Genomic DNA, 23,676 nt, shown 5'->3' on the forward strand with positions numbered 1-23,676 from the left:
CCACCGAATGACGTCATCAGGAAAACTTTCGTTTACTTATTTCATCCGTTGGCACTTATTTACTTTTAAAAACAACAATAAAACAAAGGTAGATTGCATTGCTTATTTGTTTCTTGGTTGGAACAGGGAAGAGACGATAACTCAACAAGCGAGACATTCATTTAATCCTAATAAACTGAACTATACTAATTAACCGAAGTATCCTAATTAACAGCTGGAGTACGAGCACTGCATGAAATTCTCTGATAACGTTTTCTGGAGTAGGAACCTGATGGAGCAGTGGAACGAACAGACTGAAAACGAAGTTGTTTGGGGACGGCAGTAAATAATAGCTCAATATTAGGTTCAGTAAGATGCAGTTAGGATTTCTGGCATCTTCTTTGTAGACCGCTGAGAAAAAATTCAATGTTTCACGTTAGAGGATGCACTACATGTATTCTATTGTATTCTATTCTATTCTATTCTATTTTTCACTTAGCTTTGTTTGAAATTTTAACATTTGACACTGATGAAGAATGCTAAATTTTTCTTTCATTTTTACCGCGCGCTACCATGGCAAAGCCACCAACAAGACACATTCACGGAAAAAACACTGTTCGCATCGAAACAATCCACGAACCACTTGAACTGAATGAACGGTTCGTAGGAGACTAGCTATTGCTTTCTTCGCTCGATTATTCAGTCAATCCATGAATCAGAAACCGTCAAAGAAACGGCTTCATTACCAAATCTCCGTTGGTAGCGATTCGGGAGTACCACGATGGTGACTTCTTCTTTCTCTCACGCTTCTTCTGATTATCACGAGGGCGACAATCTTCGTATTGACTGACCAGTCTGTCAACAGCTGTTACGCCACCATATCAACTCCTCCCTCAGATTTGACAGCCCCACTTCCATTACTTGGGGCTTTTAACGAGTTGTTCACCTCGCGTCTGAATATTGATAAGTTTTGTGTGAATCTGCGGACATAAACACTTACATGTTAAAAACTACACGCTGTACTTCACCCAGTCTCTCACGCGAAGGATTAACCAGGTTTGTCTACAAAGAACTCACCTGTCGAACACCTTGACGAACTCTCTGCAAACTTCCTAATAAATATCAGTTGGAAAATCCAATAAAAAATTCGATTTTCACTGACTTACGGGCGTTCGAGGTAAGATTTCTTCAATCGACTTAATCACATTTGTCAGCCGACAGTAGGAAGATCTCAAGTATTAACACCTTCGTTCGGAAATTCGAACATTAGATACCCAGTTTTAGGACGCATCAACAGCGTTACCCATCTCGAACTCGATGAATAACAGCTTTTTTACCAGTCTACGTGGCTAACGGTGACTACAACTTAGTTATTTATAAAAGTTACGGCCCTTTATGATAGCCCCTATGGGTATGTTGAACATACCCACTCAATGTGAGTGGAAGGTTTTGGAACTGTAAGCGTTTTGCACGCATTGCAGGCCTATGCTACTAAAAGAAAGGAGACTCTCACCTGTCCCTGTTTTTGGTGATTAGCGATGGTTCCACTCCTTCCATGAGATTCCTGAAGCACTGCGCCATGTCCTCTTGTTTCTCCAGAGGCTGCATCGCAATAACATTCCGTTGCAACTCTTGAAAATACTGAAATAAACGAAAACAACCATTACTCCCAAAAAGGGTAACAATCTGTTATGTATCGATAATGTAAGGTAACGTCAGTTACAAACTAGTCACTCTAAGCAAAACGAAGGCAGGTTCATCAGCCTGTACTGCAATACAATGCAAGCTACCCAACAAAATATTCCGTTCAATGTATTATCTTACCTTCTCATTCAACAGAATAAGGCCAAGTAGGGGCCTAGACATCGACCACTGAGGAAAAAGAGAGGAAAAAAGAAAATCAAGACAAAAATTCTGAACAAAATCTAATAAAAACAGACTTCTATTCAGGTCCATGACATCTGAGGAGCCAGAGGCCTCTTGTTAGCACTTTCCAGGATTGTATCGACGGGATTGTTGATCAGCCTAACAATAGACAGCCAGCAATTTTCACTCTCGCGCCCAAGATTTTCGTCTAGTGCTCAATTATTAAGGAATAAAAACAGGGTCTGCTACCGGGCAGACAACAAGAAACAAGACGTGAAATTATTCATGCCACTTTAAAGCAGCGGTAAGGTAAGAATACTTCCTAAACTGCTACAGACTTTGCAGCAACAGTAGTTTGTTTTGGTACTCACCTGGTTTTTACAATCTTCAAACATGACAATGTTCAGTACTGTCGACAACATCTACGAATAGACAGGAAAAATGCCGTGATTAGCCTCATGCGTCCAACACAAGAAACAAGTACTAAAATAAACAAGCACTGACCTGTTGAATCATTTCAGGGTGGGACTCCAGAATTCTTAAACATGGCGGTTGTGCTTCCATCCCGTTCGCGTTTTTCTTGCGTCTCTTTGAGAGCGTTTTGAACAAGTGTGTTACTATAAAGTCTAGCGTGCCGCAGCATCCAGTGCATACCATAATATCTGCAAATCGACACAGAAGAAAACCGTTTGTATTATAACAAACACGTTAATAAATAAGAAAAATAATAAAAAAAATACAATATTTAGAGAGGAACCCATATCAGCCTTAGCTGGTTTTGATGCGGGTCCTCTATCCTGGTCGAATTGGAATTTGGAGTGTTGGTTTTAATGGAAGAAGGAAAACCGGAGAAAAACCCTCGAAGCAAGGTGAGAACCAACAACAAACTCAACCCACATTTGACATCGGGCCAGAATCGAACCTGGGCCACATTGGTGGGAGGCCAGTGCTCTCACCACTGTGCCATCCCTGCTCCCCTTGAAAGAGTTGGAAGAATTTCACAGCAAATCGCGCAAACGTCGCAGTTTGTCACCTGACGGAAGTGTCTCGTTTGATTGTCGGTGGTGTTTACTCGCTATGGGTATAGCTTCTCCTTCCCATTTCCACTGATGACATTTTCTATCTTCTAAATTTGAACTTTTAACTGTTTTCTTTAGAATTACACTTCACTGTCTTCATTCTGTCACATCAGTGCTTGCTGGTAGTTGATCAGTGGGTCTGACTACAAAATGCAGTACACAACAACCAGCGCAAAACAAACTTCTTACCTAAAGCTGTGAGGCCCTCCAATATGGAGGATAATATATACATAAAAACCTATTAAAAAAAAGACAGTAAAAACAAATTAATCTAACTAACTCCACATAATTCCCCAACTCACAGCAGTATAATTAGATCAATGAAAGCATTTCAAGACCAGTATGGTATGGTTATCAATGAAGGCAGTGACCGTTCAACGTTTACAAAAGGGAAATCAGTTAGCCGATGTAACAGGCCATTTTCTAATCTTTTATTTAGTTCTCTCTCTCTCTCTCATCTCTAGCCCTCACACGTTACAACACTACTTACTTGAGGTTCAAGACTACTTAGAAAATTCATGTGATCCTGAGCTAGAATCTCCAGCAAAGCGTAATACGACTGACTAAGTTTTGGATACTCCTGAAAGAGAAGAACATTGATTAATATAACAATACTTTATCAAGACTATCCAGAAATAAAATTCCTGACTGCACAATAACTCAATGACAAAATTAGCCAGAGTAAACACTATCTTCCACGCCCAATTCTTCCTCCGCTCGGCATAACTCTACAGTGCTCTCTGATTGGTCGTACCTCTGTCATGAGTTTGGCACGCAATAGGCCATTTCCAAGTTACCTTGTGTCTCTGTTTCAAAACGAGTCCTAGTGCAAAACCTTACATATGAAAATGAGTTTGACTTTCATGAAAATGAAGCTGTAGGCGGAACTCATTTTCATATGAATAGTTTCCCACGAAGACTCGTTTTGGCACAGAGTTACAAGGCAACTCGGAAGTGGCCTATTAAAAGGACGGTCAGAGATATCTTTAGTACAAACTTTGATTTCCCTCGGACTTGATTCAAAAATTCCCTGTTAGTAGGGTACGAGCACCCCAATTTGTGTTCTGACATGCTAGGGCCGAAAAAAGAATTATCGCTCCATTTCCGTCCCTAACCTGCGACATTGTGAATTGACATTACAAGACGGGATTCTCCCCAAAGATGAAGAATGAAGCCCAAATCAAACGATGTTCAAACTCCAAAGTAAACTCTCACGCACTCGACTCAGTAAACAACTTACCAATAGATTGCTGTGAGGAATGGAAGAAAGAAGTTCCACGAACGTTTTCAGCGCTTTTTCCAAAGCGTTATCGCCGTATAAACCAAACACACCGAAGTTGACATAACCACCACATAGGGCGGCCTTCAACATGGAGAAGCAAATCGCGATGCCTTTGAGCCTGAAGAACAGTTAAGGTCCAGTAAAAAAGTTATCCTTGGTGAGCATGGTAGTCCAAAGGTTGGTGAGTTTGACTCCGTGCTGAGTGGTCCCAATCATGGTACAAAAATGTAATGGCGAATTGTTCAGCCAGCCCAAACTGGAAGGAGGGACGGGAGGGAGGGGTAACCTACGATAGACTAGCATTCCGTGTAGGGGATAATAACAACACTCCAAATCGCTTCATGTTGAAAAACCTAAGTTAGGCGCCAGCATTGATCAGACTCCTGACGCCTTGGTTGGGAAAAGAAAAAAAAATTCTCTTTTGTGTTTGTTATACGTTTCGAACATCGAGCTTTACATGATACGTTCTTTCTCTGTGTAGTTCTGAAAGTTAATTAAAGGATACTTGAGTTTGTACATCTGGTCTTCAGGTGTGTCTGTTAATGTGAGAATACGTGACCCTGAAAATTAAGAAACGCATTTTGTCTTTAATAAGATCAAACTATGAAAAAGGAGTAAAACCAGGCACGGCTACGATTGAGACAGAATGCAGATTACAGTATCAAAGTGGAGTGAGAAGACACCTATACTTTAACGCCAGTAATCTAGTTTATGGCTTGCCTCTAACAATCACAATATCTCTCCCTCAAGTCTCGTTCCCAGAGGTCGCGATCCTTTTGGTTAGCACCAAGATGTCGAGACCTCTGGAAAAATCGGAAGGTGAGCCAGCATTAGTAACAGCGGTTACTCTCTCTACGCATGTTCAGAAACTGTTACTGAACTTGAACGCAGGCGCTCAATCAAACCGGAACCAGTATTTCCTGGTTCTGGTTTTTGATTAAGTTCAGAGCGTCGCACGCTTGGTCATAGATCGCGTTAGGTCCCCGATCGAAAACGCGGGTTCTGGTGACGAGATTTCTCTCCCTCGTCCTGGTAAGTACTGGTAATGCTGCAGCGAAAATTACACACTTCCCGAGTGAGGAACTATCATTAACTTTCATACCGTAAGCTACGATCATCTCACTGGTGACCCTGAAGAGTAGAATTCCATTGGGCGAGGAGACATCAAAGTGCAGTCTTTGTGATCGGTTTTGAACCAATTCAGCCATGAGTTTTAACACTGGTGTGGACACGTTAGGATCATGGTACCACCATTCGATCGCCCGCAAGAGAACTGATGTGTATGTGGGATAGCTTGTGCAAGTTAAAGAGTCAATTACAAAACTTGCTGAACAAACTGATAGCGGTGCTACTGACGGTACAGTACTGCGGCAGAGTGGGTTTATTTTCCAGCTTCGTTATCATTCAGCGTAAGGTACAAAAACTGCCACCTTCTCTGAGAAAAGAAAGTGCCTGCCTCCAAAACAAAACAACTTTTAGCTTAGTTAACAAACAAATCGTTCTTTTCTTCTTTGTTTTGAATGCTACCGTGTGCAGCCCCAGCATGATGGATTTTATGTAAACCGCCTCATTGGTTCACAGAATTCGTGATTCGCTGATTACCGTTAAACGTAAACTTGTGTAATGATCTTACCCAACTCTTACGTTTCACAAAGTGAACTTTTCGAATGAAGTAACCCACTCCCTACCTTACGTACATGAAACACTTCAGAATGGCATCGTTTTCAGTAGCCTCATGAGGCATTAGGTACACATTACCTCAGATCTTAAAACAAATCACACCACGTACAAAACACGCGCTTTATAATCTACCCCACAGTTGGAGAGAATTAGCTATCTATAACGTGTCATCTATCAAAGATTGTGCAAAGGATACATCCAGTCAAATAACATCATATAGCTGGATTTACTGTTAAAAGCAAAGGCGAGTCCACGAATGTCTCGACACAGACCAACAAGAGTACGCTAAAAAAGAAATACAAGCATCACTCAACTGTGATTTCCTCTCATAACGCCATTACACAATTACTGATCTCGAGCATTAGTCATTTCAACTTGCTTCAAACGGAGACGTTCTTTGCTTCGCCACAAACGATTTCCGGGACAATGAACTACGTCACGAGACGAAATCTCTTTGTGTAGCCGGCTAAACTTTTACAGGTAACGCGCTTGACATTTAGAAATATAAATTCTCCCTGAGAATAGACTACAGGCCTGAGTAAAATCACGGGAACAAACCGATGAGATGGATATTTATCTCACAACGCCGAGTGTCTCAGTCAGAATTTTCTTCTATTAAATACAGGGCGGCAATACTTAGCGAAGATGGCAAATTACGGTTACCTTAGTTTCCTCTTGTTGGAAAGCATTATTTCCCACAGCAACTAACTGACTTGCTACTGAATCCATGTTGCCTAAACCAGGCGAAAAGAAGTTAGCGATGATGAGACAGACACAGAAAAAAACAACTCAGTTCAGTACAAGATGGCCTATGGGCTTATTACGTATGGAGGATCAGACAGTCGAACAATCTTCGGTTTAGTATTATCCTGCGCAAAACTCAAGAGACGATGTCCAGAGCAAGAGTGTCACTCGCATGTCAACCGCGCGTCGCTTGCGCGTTCCGCGAAACAAGACTGGCGGTTTCTTACAATTTCAAGGACAATAACTAGCTTCACGTAATTCTCTAATGATAATGAGATGAGTATTCCTAAGCCAAACGGTTTGCTCAGTGAATCCGTCACCCTGACTGTTTTACACTGCAATAAACGAAAGAGTTCTTACTTGTGATCGGAGCCATGAACGATTCAAACTTCTCATCATCCTCGCCCAAGTCCACCATCAACAGTCTGCCAAGGGCAATGTAAAATGTGGTTCTACTGCGCATGTCTTTGTAAGCTCGAGTAGTGTGAGTTCCAAGGAAGGGAAAGTGCTCACTCTGGAAAATGAACAAAAAAATATATGCATGAGATACAGTAAACGTTTTTTCACAATTAAACTACTAAAAATATACTCAGTATGACGTAGAGTTCTGCTTTCACTCTAAAGGAATGAAAATCGGACCATGCCTTCGCATAAATCAAACGCTTACGTTCAACATACCGTATGATTGCTAAGTACAAACTGTACTGCGTCCAACTTGACCAGTTTACGAGCACTGCTATAGTTAAGCTAAGTTAAGAAACAAACTCGAGAGCAATGCAATGAGGACAAGCGAATAAAACTGAATAACAATTCTTGAAAGTAAATTAGCTATGACATTCTATGACACGATATATAAACAATTCGTTAAGTAAAATACTAAAGAGGTAATGACAAACAGGAATGGAACAAGGATAGTTAAAACTGGAGAGAATTTCGAACAAAGACCTTGAAAAACTTAGTTTAAAGATCTTTCTAAAACATCACGAAAACCCTCGAAACAACAGAGGGCAACATTGTAAAGGATATCCAACAGACAGATCGCTTAGAAGCTGTAAGGTTTTAGAAATAATAGCCTCACTGGTGCCCCAGAACTTCATGTTGGTGATTCTGTGAACAAGAAAAGATAGCGCAATGTTGCTTAAAAGAATAATAAATAAGTTTAAAGTATATCACAGAAATTGTAAATTAAGTGACTAAAGCAACTCGATTCTATTTCAACTTTTCATTTGTCCAGTTTGAATATAAAGGGGCGCAACTTCGTGTATCAGTTCTAGCAGAAGGGAACATCGCATGTTAGTATAAATCTACTAGCGTTCTATCACGAATACCGTTCTCTAATTGACTACGCTACTCACTATCTATTCTGTGATAGATAGTGAGTAGCGTGGCAGTGTGTGCTTGTTAACAAAATAACGGCCGCTTCTTTGCGTTTCCGAGGTGTCTGTGAAGAGTATTTAGATTAAGTTTTGAACGACTATTGTAGTTATACTATATATATTCGCTCTGCGCCCTCGTCAACTATCACGCGATAGAAATCTCCAGCTCGTCATCTTATTGCTTAATAGTGACTGTTACTAAAGAGCCAACGCTTCAAATATCAGAAACAACAGCAGACAGCATGACACTCTTACTTACATTTTTCCCATGAAGACGCTCAAAACATTCGATTCATCATGGAGTCCGAGTCTATCAGAGAGTCGTCTATACACCTAATTGAACAGAGCGAAAGTCACCAGCAAATCATGATCAATTTTAATCATAAAAACGCTACCGATAGGCCGTTTCCTCTTTAAAGTTTTACTCCTTTGTGTCACACTGCGGTAGAACTTAACAACAAGTTTTCAAATTGACAAAGAAAATAAAAACTCTCCATGTACTCATAGTCGTGTAATCAAAACATAATCACAACGACTTTTCAGTGCAAGTAAAGACAACATTGATGTGATTCAATATGCATGAATAACATGCTACAAAGAGAAGAGGTACGTCAAGGTTTGATTTTCTTAATTTAGGAATAAAACAAACCGTTGATAGTTTTACCTTGGATGTTTTCTGAGCCTGGTCACCAACGTACATTTTACGAAATTGCTCAAAGAAACTCAGAATAGCTAGCTCCAGCTTCTCGCTTCCTCGCTGAGAGAGTTGAGAGTCAGTTAAATTCATTAGCTGTAGAACCCTGCAGAGAGACAAACCTACAGTGAATTTTGACTCTGTATGGAGTACCCTACAGTATTACCCTATTGATGATCTAAGGGTAACCGGTCGTTTCACTCAATCGCGAATTCGCCCGATGTCAGTGCGCCCGGACTGGAAGTCTATTCGCCCGAACTGAAAGTTCAAAGGATGTGTTCACTTGAACGTGCGAAAAAGACAACATTGATTTCACAACATTGTCATGTATGGAGAAGTTTTCTAATAACTAGTAAATTGTCATTGGTACTGTTGTAATCAGGTAAGTGCTAATAGGGTGGTTTTCACCTGAGTATTGGAAGTAATTCGCGTTTGATTTTGTTTTACTTTACAACGTTTAGCAATTGGTTAAGAAATCTCGTTCCACTTTTTCAGCCAATCAGAAGTCAGTAAAACCAAAACCAATCGCGACTCCCTCGTACGTGTTTTCCCGCGCTTGCCATCCCTACATGTATCTACTTCGAGTTTTGATTGGTTTACTGGATCGAGTTTATCCTTTGTGATAGGCCAGAGTGATCACTTTGGTTTTGGTTTCATGGGAGTCCATTGAAATCGGCTCTGATATCATTAAACCAACATGTGTATCAGCGTAACACTCACCTACAAACAAGTTCACCATCCAGTGCATCATACTCATCGACTGTCGAGTAGGACACACGTCCACCAATAACTGAACCAATGATATACACAAGCCATGTTAGACGACCTAAAAAACAAAACAAAAGCGGTAAATATACATATATTTTATATGCAATATTCTAGCAATCTGACTCAGAAAAACGTGGTCACGCGGTGAGGCTTAGCAGCGGAGAGTTTATTCCTTTAGCTTTCTGAGCTGGTTCTGCAAGTACATCAGTGATTTATTTACTAAAACTATTTATGATAATGGGGTACATGTACAAGTGTACCTTCCTGGATGGTCAAGTCTGTTGTGGAAGCTGAAGTGTTCTGTACCAGCTCCTGGTATCTCTGCGCTGCTTGGTCAAATAGTGAAATTAACAGTTGACATGTCTTTTCATATTCGCATCGTCCAAAAGTGGAAATCTGTAAAGAAATTAATTACAATGATCACCAAATATGGGTGTGCGTAAAGGGGCCATCTAAGATTATAGTAAAAAGGTAAAAAGAGATCAATCTCTGTCCTTTCAATGCATGAAATACATGCAGCAACATTTTCCAAGTCTGTAACCAGTAGATCAACAGGCCAGTGTATAACTCTGGACTACATGGGATGCTGAGTCCATTGCTGGGTACTTCCCAACATTTGTCACCTTGGCCTTAAGCAGTCAGCCAGTGTACACATTTTACTTACAGGTGATCAGCCAGGCAGTCCAAGGGTGAAGTGTCTTAACCAGAACATGACACAATAAGGCTGACCGGTAATCAAACCTGGACTGCTTGATAAGGAGTCTAAGTAATATGCTAACCATTCGGCCACTGTGTTTCACACCAATGGTATATGTACATGTATGTTACCTGGTCTAGCTGTTGTTGAACTGTTCCTGAATCATCCAGTGGATCCTCTGCACTATCCCTGTGAACAAAGAAAACAGATCCATGTCAGGCTGGTTTCCAAACAATAGTCATCTTTGACACTTTTTCTCTCTAAAAATCAGCCTGCAAGTCAGTCAATGCTGTTCTAACTTTCAGAACTGTGGACCAAAGCATGATGCGCAACCACTGAAATCAGATCTAATGAGTCGTACTATCATGTTTGTTGTTGAATGGTTTGCCTAAAAATGCAGAATTTTTCACCAGTTTTGATCCTCAGAACTTATAGGCTCAATTGACCCCATCTCACCTTATAACCACTTCTACTGAGGCCAGGCGTGATGTCACATAGGCTTTGGTGACCTAACAGTCAAAGAGAAAGGAAAGTCAACAGTGTATTAGTAGCTGACTCTAGAGCACGTCAAGAAATACAGGAGAAGACCTAGATTTGATGGTATAATGGAAACTGTATTCTACTAAGATGTTACCTCAGGAGCATATGTTTCTAAAAGGTGTGGCTCTGTGTTCTTCACGTAAGGCATTGAAGCAACCATCCTTTGCCACAGACTCAAAAGATAATGCAGACTATTAGGAGCAAACTGCCACATCTGAAAATAACACAAAACACAAGGAAATTACTTTTTTTTTATTTCTTGTAGTTGACACATCAATCTGGAAGGACTGAAAACTGTACTATACAACGGTTTTATTAAGGGCTGGGTGACAGGCAAATTGACCAGCTGCAAGGACTATTTTGCCCATCTGGTTTGATCATCTGGAGGTAAGGTTTTCTTATAAAGAAGTTCAGTTTAAAAAGTTAGTTGCCTGCCTGTGAAAACCAGTTGCCCTTCTGCTGAAAATGCTAATGAAACCCCTGACAATGTTCTTGGCATAGCATAATATACCCTTTTTACTAAGTGATGCATCAAGGACCAAACTGCAGTCGAGTGCATGAAGTTAGTGTAGTCATGTGCTGAGGATTACTGGGTCTGTAAACAATTATTCTCACCTGTAAACTTGTGACAGTGAACTTTGCTATAAGTGCGATAAACTCACTGTATCCCTCAACCTTCACTATTTCTCCCAGCTGGTAGTTAGACTTTAGTCTTGCTAGGAGTCGGCAAAACTCATGATAATTATTGGGATCTGCTAGTGACTGAAAAGCAATTTATATTGAAAAAGTTAATCTAAAACGTTCAATACTACTTTATAAGTGGCTAAAGGCTGAAAATGACGTGTTCTTTATGACATTTTGTACTTAAATTTATTTTATTAAAGTACCCATCAATACATGTGTTCAACAGAATTAAATGCAAAATCATAAAATGTGGAAAGCTGTGAAGAAATTAACTACAGCAATCATTAACTATGGGTGTGTTTAAAGGGGCCATCTAAGATTATAGCTCAGAGTTGTCCATTTAAGGGTAAAGTGTAAATGGAGATCAATCTCTGTTCTTTCAACATATGAAACAAACCGATGTAAACATTCTCCCAACCTGTAACTAGTTGATCAACAGGCCAACATATACATGTAACTCTGTCTAAGAGTATTGTTTATCTCCTGGATGAGGTGCTAGTCCATTGCTGGGTACATGTACTTCCCAACATTAGCTAGTGTACGCATTTATACTTCTAGGAAGTTTAGGAAACTTAAGAAAACCCTTAGAGAAAGCAAACGCCAATTTACTTGGGAACACAAAGTACCTGTGGTTCTGTGATTGGGTGGGTAAATAGAAGATGATGACGATAACAATCATCAGATGACAAAATCAACAAGGATTACAGGAAAGATAACAACGATGACCATCACAATCAGTGTCTTCATCAATTGTCATCAGCAAAATTGCATTCCAACTTCATGAATTCAGCATATAGGGACCCAGGGGCAAACAAAGTAAGAGGTGACAGTCACAACTTGTTATCCATACCCCCTTTTCCAAAATATTCCACAAAAATACTTAATCTATTACCTGTAAAAATAAGTTGCTAACTCAAATACAAACCTGCGGAGATTCTAGAATTCTCTTGACACCTTGAACCAGTTGCTCCAGGAACTTGGCTCTTTCATTATTGTTAAACAGTGACCGTCTTATTGATGCTAGCTGCACTAAACATGACAGGGCCTGGAAATACAAGCACATTATAAAATGATTTACCGGTATAACACATAATATTTACACGTGTGATTGTACAATATTTTAAGGATAATGTTCACTATGATACCTGAATTCCATTTCTTTGTACACACTCGGATAATCTTAACACTGATTTTTCAGCCTTTTGGCTATCCAGACTTTCTATGTTGTTCTGAATTGTAGTTCCTTAGTATTCTTGTTTTGGACTACACAATCAGTGAACTGTCTATCAGACTATAATTTTAAACTACATAAATTAACGTTGGTATACTTCATAGAATGTCCTCTTACCATTGGAGAAAGTGAGGTTGGCAGAGCTCTGTACAAATCAAAAAATAACTGCAGAGTGGCAAAATTTAAGAATGCTAAAAGAGAACAAGAGGAAAAGAAAATTGATGATAAACTGCTCAGCACTTTACCAATCAAGTTAAAGAAAGAACAAAACAATACCAGTTTGTCTGAAATAACTTTGAACAGAACTGTTTACTCACACCTCAATTCAGAATTATTTCTGCTGCTTTGCTCAGAGATATTTTCATTGTTGAGTGAGACTTATTTTGTCACTACATTTATAGCTTTTTTTTTGCTCACACAAAACATTACTTGGCTGGTAAAGATGAATATTTCTTACTCAGTATTTGATACTAAGATCAGGGTTGTTTCCTGCTTGATCAGAATTATTTGAATGATCTGAAAGCTAATTCTAATATTATTTACAATGCCTATGTACCTCCCCTCCAGCTAGTTGGTATCTGAACTGTGCCAAGGTCATCTGATGACTCATCCATGGAGGTGCCAATGAAATCAAACGACAGACAGTTACATGTGAGTTGGAGAAGATAGCTCATCAGGCTGTGCTGTGGGACATAACAAACAACATGCAATATTTTGTACGAAAGGTATAATTTATTTCAAAAAATACAATGGAATAAAAATTCCCTGAGTTCTCCCAACAGGTTCATATGTTAAAACCTATGACCTTCTAAACACCAGTTGGATCCTCTGCCACTAAGCTTCCAGGGACTTCCCGAGCTAGGCAGTGTTACTAGTTCAGATGTGACAAATGTCCAGGAATATACTTTTGTCTACTAGTAAAAGATTATTTGCCTGACGCTAAGTTGTTGCGGTTTCAAGGTGCATGACCTGATCACGTGCAAGTTGGAAGTTCAAGTTGTTGTTTCGTTAGGGAGTTAGTGAGTTTAGGGAATTTGCGAGTTTTGACCCATGAAACAAGACACATCCTCCTCCAATGGAAAACATATTTGAGTTGGGAGGTATCACAAAGGCTGTTAGATAGCTTGAAAGGTTTACAAATGTAGCAGTTGGACTGTATGGGTGATCTGAGTTATCTGAAATTCAGATAATTTCAAAAGCAATAAACAAAGTAGCACAGGGCTGCCAGGAATTTGATGACACAATATTACACAGTGGTGCATGTACATTGTACAATATAACAGGCAACTGCAGCTCTGCAAGGAAATGACACCTCCTTCCACCCTAGATCAAGTTGCCCCCCTACAAGTCCTTTACATTGCTTTAATCAGTTGATGGATAAAGTATGGTTACAACAGAACAATTGGAGCATTAATCAATTTTCTTGCAATTTATGGACAGTACAAGGCAGTCACACAACTAAAACTGAAATGGGTGACAAACCTGACTCCCATCTTGCAAGTTCAGCTGTTTGTTATAGGCCTAAAAATAATAAAAACAAAATTTAAATAAGGATGTTTCAAAATTGAACTGCCTGTTTCTGTTTCAATGTTTCATTCCAAAAAATGTTTTGACTCTTCAGTATTGACAGTCTCATCTACATGTATGTATCAAGAAGAAACATTTACAGTTGAGAAGGGATACTTACCTCACGTAAAAGAGTGATAGACAGATTGAAGATGTTAAATAGAGACAGGTCTCTGAATGATGATGCAATCTAAAAATATGAAGGAGAAGTAAAACTTTTAGTACAGGTATTCTGACCTACAGAGTGTCTTTTAAAAAATTGCCGGACCCTTTGACAGAATTACATTATTATTCAAGGTTAATCAACAGTATGCTCTATGAAATCTTAATACAAACATTTTAATTAACCGCGCGGCCATGGGCCGAGCGCGGTTCATGGTTTACCCGTGGTTTTTTTTTTTTTCACAGATTTGTCTGCGACCAGACCCAAGCTTCCACTCGGCCAAATTTTGAGTCACGCAACCTGTGATGTTTACTCGCCAAAAGCTGTTGAAACATTAATAAATCTCATCTCCGATACTGACTTTCGCAGGAAAAAATTAAAAACCCAAATTCCTTTGAATCGTCAATGAAATGACCTTTTCCGGATTTTTTTTCCTTCGGGGTCAACAAAAACCTCCGATTACAAAATCACGCCGAACCCACATGTTGCAAAAAAATCTCTTCAAAACCCTGACTTCGAAGCGATATAACACTTCAGCGTTAATAGCTACCACACATCGGCAGGCGGTAAATCTATTCGTTAACAATCCAGCTTTATCGTGTTAAAATTTCAGCGTAATCGAACAAAACCAGAATTAATTCGAATTTTTTTGGGACCTTACTCCCCAGACTTGACCTAACAAAGGAAGCCACGGTTGCCTATAGCAACCAAAAAACACGAACATAACAAAGCCGAACATTTCGGCCAAAAATCTCCAGAATTATCGCCTGAGAGCTTAAACTTGAATGGGAACATCTTTTTCGAACTTTTTTCAACTGATTTAGACGAAAGACTGGCCTCAGCGGGCTACAAAAAAGACCAAGAGAAAAACAGAACAAGACAGCAGAACAAACCGATAATATTTCATCGCATGGCTTTCGGCACGAAAACGAAAATACAGCTTACTTCTGGATAAATTCAGCCTTAGAAGCCAGCAACCGGCCCCAAATTACTTTCTGTATCCTTACAAATGTCCTGATTTCCATCTCCGAAAGATTTTGCCCCAATTTTGAGCAAATAAACATTTCGTCGACGGTGACCGCCATTATGGTGGCTTGCATACTAAATTAGCTAACTTGACAAAATTCTCCCGAGGGGGGGATATGACGAAAAGAGCTGAAAGATGGCCTATAATTGGCTAATGATGAGATCATCCCACTGTCCAAATTTGTGAGAATCGAAAGTAACGCCAATTTTCTGTCACGTTTTCAATCTGTGGTCACTGGAGTGACCAAAATTGATACATCGGTCGGGATAGAGTTTTATTATTAAATTATATGACTTGTGTGACTACTTTGCTAGCCCTTTACTCGTGGAAAACACCAATTAAATTTAATCATGACTTTTAAGAAAGAAAGCTGTTGTTAATAGTGTTATTATCGTGTCATTCATATAGCTCATGCCCATACATATCCCGAAGAAAGTTCTACAAAGATTAAGACCATTACGTCATCGGAGATTTGTCAATGGCTACCACTGATGGTGCAATAATACAGTTTGTGTTGATCAAGTGATGTGATGTCTACAGTAAGAAAAGAATCATCAATGACTGCTTTGGAATGTGCACTGCGTTCCGACAGTAGTGCTAAGCAGACAGTTAAATTTTAAAAGCGCAGTTATAAGATCTAACAGATCTTCTTGTTGCCATCTATGCTGCACTGTAATGTATTGTAACTCACCTTTCTGTGTTTGGTGAGTGATCTCGTTGAATCAGCCTTAGAAGGAAAAAAGATTATGATTGCCATAATTGACCACACAAAACTTCCCTGACTTTTCACTGACCCCCCCCCCCAAAAAAAAATTATTTATTGACTGTAAAACTAATAAAATGAAAAGTAGCCAGTTTATGCCTTTTTCTGGCTAATAGAAAGAGATGCCTCTGACATGCATATTAAAAGACTACTATACTAGATGTGGATGGTGTACTAGCATTGGTTAGGATATATGTTGTAATTTTGTTGCTTGAAAAGCCGCAATGAGCATTTCTCTTAGTAGGATTTGCACCTCTTGATATGCATGTTAGAGGTGACTCTAAGAAAACATGGTCCACATGTGAGCGCTATGCAACAACAACATTAAAGTGGGCTTTAAACCTGCTAATGTTCTTTGTGGAACCAAAGGACAAACCTTCTACATTACAGAAACATATAACTGGCTGCCATGACTTTAATTTCATCTACAATGAACAGACAGATAGAGCCTTGGCAACAAGGAGAAAAAATAATTCTGAGATTGCACAACATGTGAATCAATTTCTCCATGATGTAGACTTCGATCACACCACCACTGTGGACAAGGCTTGTGATTACCATAAGACTTTTTCTCAACGCCAGGCATTCTAAGACATTTTGTCACAAGTCAGGTTCTTGAGTGTAAGAGCCCCAAGGATTTATAGGGAACTCTACCAAATATTAACAGAGGAAGAGTTTAATGATCAGTATGTTCTACAGATTGCTCTACAGATTGAGTTGATCACCTGGTTCATCTCGCACACTAACTGTGACAGGATATGGACACCAATAATACAATGGTCTACTGAACCCTGTAACAACAACAAAAGTACAGTCACTTTTAGAACTATACATTCTTATGTATGTCCCTGATATTTAAATTTACTTTTGTCAATAATCCCTGGGGATAATGGGCCAGGCAATGGGTAATGTCGCAGGTGGGGGTAATGGTCCGGATGCACTCCCCTTGCCATAAATGCCCTTCCTTTCCCTTATTGGAGTGGTAGCCACTTTTTTTGGTTCAGTCTAGTGATTTATAGATGACAAAAAAGAACTTGAAAATTTAATGTGACAATAATTATTTCATTACTATTTTTATTTTATTTTCTACTAGAAAGGGCAATTAACTCTCCTGTCTGAGTGAAATGACATTTTTCTCACACACAACTGGGGGCTTCTTGGAAGCAACAAGTGCATAGTTCAATTCCCCAGAAAAGGAGATGGACAATGATGACTTCTGGAATCTGGGACTGGGACATATGTCATGTGACATTTCCGAGTTGCCTTGTGCCTCTGTTTCAAAGTGAGTCTTCGTGCAAAACCTTTCATATGAAAATGAGTTTGATTTGCATGAAAATGAAATGTAGGCAGAACACATTTCCATATCAATAGTTTCACACAAAGACTCGTTTTGACACAGAGGCAACTCAGAGGTGGCCTATTTCTGTGATGTGTTCCAGTGCATTGCATTGTGTTGTATTGCTTACTGATGCAGTGTACCCTCATCAGTGGTAATGTGTAGATCCAGAAAATATCCATACCCACCCAAAGAGGGGTCGTCGCAGATTCCGGTGGGGGAGGGGGATCCCTAAAGCCAACATTTTCAAAGGAAACTATGAACCAAAACTAGAATTTCCAAAGGGATGGGGAGTGGGGTGGGGTTTTAATCTGAAAAATCCTCTGCGATAAGGGTATGGATATTTCCTGGAACCACGCAATATATCACAGTACCTGCAGAAATTTTCCAACATCATCTACAATAGTCCTAAACACCAACTCATTTTTCTGCACATCAAACCAGCTTAGTTTTGTTAACCTGGCAAGAAACTAAATAAGGAAGTACATGCATATGATGCAATTAGCAAATGGACATTAACAGAACTTTTCACCCATGTCGCATTTTCCAATTTTTTCATTCAAACAAAGAAAGGCCCCACTGCTTGATTTATCACATCAAATTTTGTAGACTTCAATATTTTGCAAACTTCAATATTTTGTACAAAGAAATGTATACTAGGGACAATGCCAGTTTGTAACTGATTCTCATGAAACTTCACATATTTTAATACTAAATTCAACAGAAAAATTGATCTATGGAGGTGGATTTTTCTTTACATTAAAAATATGAAAAAAAAAAATTGTTGCTATTACATGACATTGAGAAAAGGTTCATTGACTGAAGATTTGACTCTTGAAGCAAAAGGGTTAACAACACAAAATGTCATGAGCAATAACAGAGTCCAAACAATTGTACATTCTTGTACTGCAAAAACATAAAAGTAATTTAAGTTGGCACCTTTGGAACAAAGTTTAACATTTTATTGCATAATCCAAGACACTTATAATGTAGTGTTGCTCCATTAAATGTTGTATTTACTGTACCTGTATAAGTGACTGTGAAACATAAGTAGCAAGATTTAGTCTTGTTCCAAGGTAGTTCAGGATATAGTTACCTACAATGTGATGAAACCCAAATTATCGTGTATTTTATTTGCTTAGGTCACCATCTACACAAACGCTCTTTAAGGGCAATTTTTGTTTATAAATTAATTAGTATTTCATGTATGCATCTTACTAGAACACTGTGGGAGAGCGGTTGGCTAATTGGATTACAATTTAACCTCTCTTGGCTTATATATCAGCTGGAAAAGTGAGGATCCATATTTTTCAGAACAAACTTAGAAAACCAAGTTAAACAAAATGTTTAGTACATTACTCGTACTGAAAAACAAAATTAACTGATCATATAGTCGAGGCATGTGTAAATTAATTATAATAATTATATAACAAACCAGTCAAAGATGAAAACAAGAATTCTGATTGGTTCTTTGAGCAGTCTAATATGTTTGCCATGTGGACCACTTAGATGAACTGCTCACAAATGAGTTTTGTTTTTTTTCAAAGCATTGCACAAGAAGCAATTTCATATTAAGTGGAAATTTTTTTTTCTTCCTTCAAGTTTGGCTGGCAATACGAGTTTAACTTTCATGTAAAAAAAAATATGAAAAACTCAAATGTTAAAATGCTTAACTTTGGCATGCATGTCTTGATTGCAGAGATACATAAATTTATCAGGAGAGGTCTAAAAGAGCCTTCAAAATACATAACTTATCGAAATAGCATGAGGTGTGTATTGAAAGATATTGATATTGGCATTTTGGCACTTTTTTTGGCAAGTTCATAGACTAGCTAAACTTGTAAACAAAAAGAACTTGACAAATATTCCCCAAATACAAACCTCATGCTAGTTCAATATGCATGACATTTATAATATATTGTACCAATATAAAGTCCCAAGATGATTAACATACTGTAAACTGCTGCTTATAAGCCCTGGGCTTATATAACTTCGTAAGGGCTTTTAGATGGGCCTATAAACAGAGGGGCTTATATTCGAGGGGACTTAAAACTGGAACAAAAAACCATTTCAAAACAAGCTATAGCTGTGTTGATTGAAAAAGGTTTTTCATTTACTGGGTTTTAATCAAGCTTTAAGACATCATAATAAATCAAGTTCAACACAAGGAAAGCTAGAGGGTGGCTTATATTCGTGAGGAGGGGAGGGGGGGGGGGGGAAGGGGGGCTTATAACCAGATGTATTTTTTGGGGGTTAAAGGCCTGTCCAAACGGGAAATGTTTGGTGACCAAACACCATCAAACATTGTTTGGTGACCAAACATTTTACCATTTGGCCACCTTGTTTGGTGCTGTTTGATTGTGTCTGGTCGTGTTTGGTCGTGTTTGATAAAATTTGAAGACCATCAAACATTCGATCAAACAACTTAAAACATTTCTTTTATTCTCGTGTTTGATGGGCGATGTTTTGTTCATTTGGACAGCTATATTAGACATGTTTGGCGCGCACACGCGTACCACGTGTGCTCAGCAGCTTGTATCCATAGTTTGATCTGTGTTTGTTTTAACCATTTGGCCACTCACTTCAACATTAGCATGTTTGGTCACCAAACAATGCTTAATGATGTTTGGTCGCCAAACATTTCCCGTTTGAACAGGCCTTTACTGTTGGGTAAACGGGCCTTTAACCGGGGGGAGGAGGGGGGACTTATAAGCAGAGGGGCTAATAAGCGGCAATTTTAAGTTGAAAAGCATATTTAGTAATATCGCCAGTTCCTTTTTGACAGTTAAAATGCTAAACACTTACGCATATCAAGTCTCTGTTCAACTGGAAGTGTTGCATTCTTACTGATAAGCCTTGTCAAGGAGGAAGCTGCTATCAGTTGGGAATAAGATGACTGAAAAACAAATTTAGCAAATGAAACTGAAAGGAAAATGCATGAGAAAAGAAACTGACTGTCTTCCATTTTCAAAGCTGTACCCCAAAGCTAACCAATTACTACAAATAAACCACATCAAGTCAAAACATGATCAGGTTCTTAATTCTTGTGATGTAACAGTGTCTGTTTTATCTATTTGTTAAGACGTTGAGAGAAGTTGCTATATTTTAAATCACCAAGTGCAACTTAACTTAAGATGTTAGTGTTCTCCACATCTACAGAATTCTTAAGGCTCAAAAAGTCTTTTATACTCACTGAAAAAAATATGTTTTCATTTGGCTGTTATATTAGACAGATTAAATATCCTTTGAATTATGGCCAATACTTAACAGTAGCAATCAAAGACACTGTGAATTTAAATACTGTTTTTTTCTGTTTCAAACTGAATATCTGATACAAACATTAAGCTTAGATTCCATGGCTATGATAAAGTATGCTAGGGGCACATTCCATTATTAAAATGATCATGTCATAAGAGCTTTTCACTACAGTGAAACCTCTATAGGTGGGAGAATGAGCAATGAATGTACAGTAAAAGAACAAAAAAGGGATCAACTTTGTCACCTTTTGAAGAGTAGGATATCAAACTTTAGAAAGAGTGTTGTATTTTACAATTAGTAGTAATTATATCACTAATATTATTGTTTGCAACGAACGTCTTAGTGATATTGGCGAAAATGGTAAGGAGTATAAGGAACTATAAGAAGCCACTATTGTCATTTGCTTTCCCTAACACATCCTAGATGTAGCCTGTGTTGGAAGAGTCACATTATACAAACGATATATGTTGGAACTGTCAAATCTTTGCAATGGCACATGCACGTGCAAATTAAGTAATTTATGCACTGTTTATGGCACGCGAAAAACACTGGATGCCCGTTAACGAAAAAATCCCTAAAATACTCCACATTCCACTCAGTTAAAATTGTCTAACAAATGGCCAAAAATCAGCCTTGATAAATGACATGAAAATGAAATTAAATAGAGCACAAACATAAGCTAATAAGGCCAAATAAGATATGACACTTCGCGCGCGAGATCAGTTTTCTCGCATCGATTCGTGAACTGTACAAATTTGGTCACATCAAACGCGTTGATATAACGCAACTGTTCACTATATCGTAAGTAAACAATGGATTGAACTTAAACTTACATTCCCTCGTTCTAATAGATATTGACACTTTGTCAGACAGTCGGGGGAGTTTGTGAAGGTGGATAGCGCTCTTTCCGCCGCATTTCTCGTCGCTGTGTCGGTAGCTTCGTACAACTGCTTGCAAAGGAGGTCCAGCTGGGCGATTTCCTGTCAAGAGAAACAAAGTTTCAGGGTACTTTGCATATTAAAAATAATTGGAGGAGGAGTAGTTTTTAGCTCACTGTACAACTTTATTCCCAGGTTACCTGTTCCTCCATTTTTGTTTTGGACCCAAGACGTGGCCAGGCGCACGTTGCATGCGCATGCATAAGAGAACCGCTGATAACGTATGCTTCATGCTTGCGCGGGGGGTGGTAGGGGGTGACTGGGGGCGGTGTGGTGGGGGGGGGGGGGGTAACTTTACATGAAAGTTTGAGACAACTTGAACTTAAAGAAATATTCGATGAAATAGCTGTGTCTAACCTTATGAAATATTGGAACGCTCAAATTATCAATACAGGATTTGACTTCAATGACCGGTCTATGGAAAAAAGGTTGCGTCCTTGCTCTTCACGGTTCTTTGAGCGCTCCTGAATCTACTTAGTCTTTGTCAAAACAGAGAACCTCAAACAGTAATGGAATAAAGACAATAAAAAAACATTTAAAAAGTTTCTTTAAATATTTTTCATAACATTTCCTCGGCTAGTGCTGGTTTATGAGATTGGCAATAAGAGTAGATCGATGGTCGGAAACGAGCTTTCAAGACTTTGACAACATTTAGGGCTTAGCTTGGCCCGAAAAAGACTGCGATCAAAATGAATATTAACTACGTCTGCCATATTCACTTTAGAACGTTAAAAATCGATCACATCCTCATTTGTACATGTACAGTACTACTTTAAAGGATACTTGAAGATGAACATATGACATTTCCGCTATATGAATACGTTACCAGTAACTATTTTCAACATAAAATTAAGTTTCCGGACAAAACATCCCAATGGCTCATTCCCTCTATGAGACGCTACTTCGGGGAATCATGGTAGTTGCATTCATCAAAACAAATATCCAGCCCAAGATGATGAATACATGAAGATATGATTGATCATCGCAGTTATGCGCACAACTTAAGCAGTTGTGAAATTAAAGCCTGGAAAAAAATTTACGACTGAACGGGATTCGAACCCATGACTTCTGCGATGCCGGTGAAGTGCTCTACCAACTGAGCCATCAAACCAGCTGGGAGCTGGCCACTTGTGAGGAATTCAAGTGAATATATGAACTTTCATATATCTGAACTGCGGAGAATGATATGGAGACATGATTGATCATCGTACCGGTATCGCAGAGGTCATGGGCGCGAATCCCGTGCAGGCCTGAATTTTTTTTCAGGCTTTAATTTCACAACTGCTTAAGTTGTGTGTATAACTACGATGATCAATCATGTCTTCATATCATTCTCCGCAGTTCAAATATATGAACTTTCATATATTCACTTGTATATGATGAATACAACTACCATGATTCCCTGCAGGTACGTCTCATAGAGAGAATTGGCCATTGCATTCACGTAAGTTGATATTTTGGAAATGAAGTAAGAATTTGGCGCAGAGGAAACAGAAATTTAACTCTGAGTTTATTATCGTTATTCGTAAGTATAGTCTGAGAAGTATTTCTTCTGAGTTTGATGGAACTGCTTTACTTTCCGTTAAACCAGCATAGCACTTCTGAAGAAGTCGACTGTTTTCCGACAACCTGAAAAAGAGTGAAATATAGAGTTGACATTCCCGCGGGAAATGAATGCAGATCTTTGCTTTCTTCAATTCTGGATATATAAAGCTTCCTTTTGTGACGACCATACGATGGATAACCGAGTTTATATAAAAAAAAAATATGTTACTTTAGTTTGTCTACTGATTGACTTAGTCCGCTAAAAATTGCGCTCCATAAAAAAAATGTCGCAGTTGCGGTTACCTGATCCTCCATTTTGTTTTGTAACATAACTAAAGCAAAGCGCGTGCTCTGATTGGTTAATTTAGCGTCTGCTATTTGCCCATGGGTGTACGCTGCTGACGTGTGTGCTAATGTTTACAAAGCAAATCTTTTGACAGACATTGTTTCCAAGGTAATG

General features: G+C 38.8%; 1 protein-coding gene across 2 annotated transcripts; it reads right to left on the reverse strand.

Moving 5' to 3' along the window:
• Nucleotides 1-18: 18 nt before the first annotated feature.
• On the reverse strand, nucleotides 19-21,913 carry LOC145478556 (exportin-7-like). 2 transcript variants are annotated; one of them, XM_081456614.1, is made up of 35 exons: nucleotides 21,812-21,913; nucleotides 21,567-21,713; nucleotides 20,281-20,371; nucleotides 18,501-18,571; nucleotides 17,850-17,945; nucleotides 16,865-16,930; nucleotides 16,068-16,103; nucleotides 14,308-14,376; nucleotides 14,103-14,141; nucleotides 13,177-13,303; nucleotides 12,738-12,811; nucleotides 12,315-12,434; nucleotides 11,321-11,467; nucleotides 10,800-10,919; nucleotides 10,622-10,674; nucleotides 10,297-10,354; nucleotides 9,729-9,864; nucleotides 9,421-9,526; nucleotides 8,671-8,806; nucleotides 8,266-8,339; nucleotides 7,662-7,737; nucleotides 7,309-7,377; nucleotides 6,991-7,144; nucleotides 6,550-6,620; nucleotides 6,083-6,171; nucleotides 5,309-5,499; nucleotides 4,712-4,766; nucleotides 4,165-4,324; nucleotides 3,415-3,504; nucleotides 3,114-3,162; nucleotides 2,350-2,507; nucleotides 2,217-2,267; nucleotides 1,804-1,851; nucleotides 1,493-1,620; nucleotides 19-959 (listed from the first exon to the last, which is right to left on the reverse strand). In XM_081456614.1, the coding sequence occupies exons 1-35, from the start codon at nucleotides 21,872-21,874 to the stop codon at nucleotides 848-850; spliced, it is 3,330 nt and encodes a 1,109-aa protein (XP_081312740.1). In that variant the 5' UTR covers nucleotides 21,875-21,913; the 3' UTR covers nucleotides 19-847. The 2 variants fall into 2 exon arrangements, with proteins under 2 accessions (XP_081312740.1, XP_081312741.1); XM_081456615.1 differs by lacking the exon at nucleotides 21,812-21,913 and having other exon boundaries at nucleotides 20,281-20,667; nucleotides 21,567-21,805.
• Nucleotides 21,914-23,676: the final 1,763 nt, after the last annotated feature.

The sequence above is a fragment of the Orbicella franksi genome, chromosome 2, assembly GCF_964199315.1.
Source record: "Orbicella franksi chromosome 2, jaOrbFran1.1, whole genome shotgun sequence".
NCBI lineage: Eukaryota > Metazoa > Cnidaria > Anthozoa > Scleractinia > Merulinidae > Orbicella > Orbicella franksi.

Coding starts and splice junctions, on each gene's coding strand:
- LOC145478556 (XM_081456614.1), bottom strand. CDS start 21,874: ATGCATGCGCATGCAACGTGCGCCTGGCCACGTCTTGGGTCCAAAACA. Junction 3,505..4,164: donor TTCCTCACAGCAATCTATTG/GTAAGTTGTTTA, acceptor CTTCTCTTTCAG/GAGTATCCAAAACTTAGTCA. Junction 1,621..1,803: donor TTATTCTGTTGAATGAGAAG/GTAAGATAATAC, acceptor CGTTTATTTCAG/TATTTTCAAGAGTTGCAACG.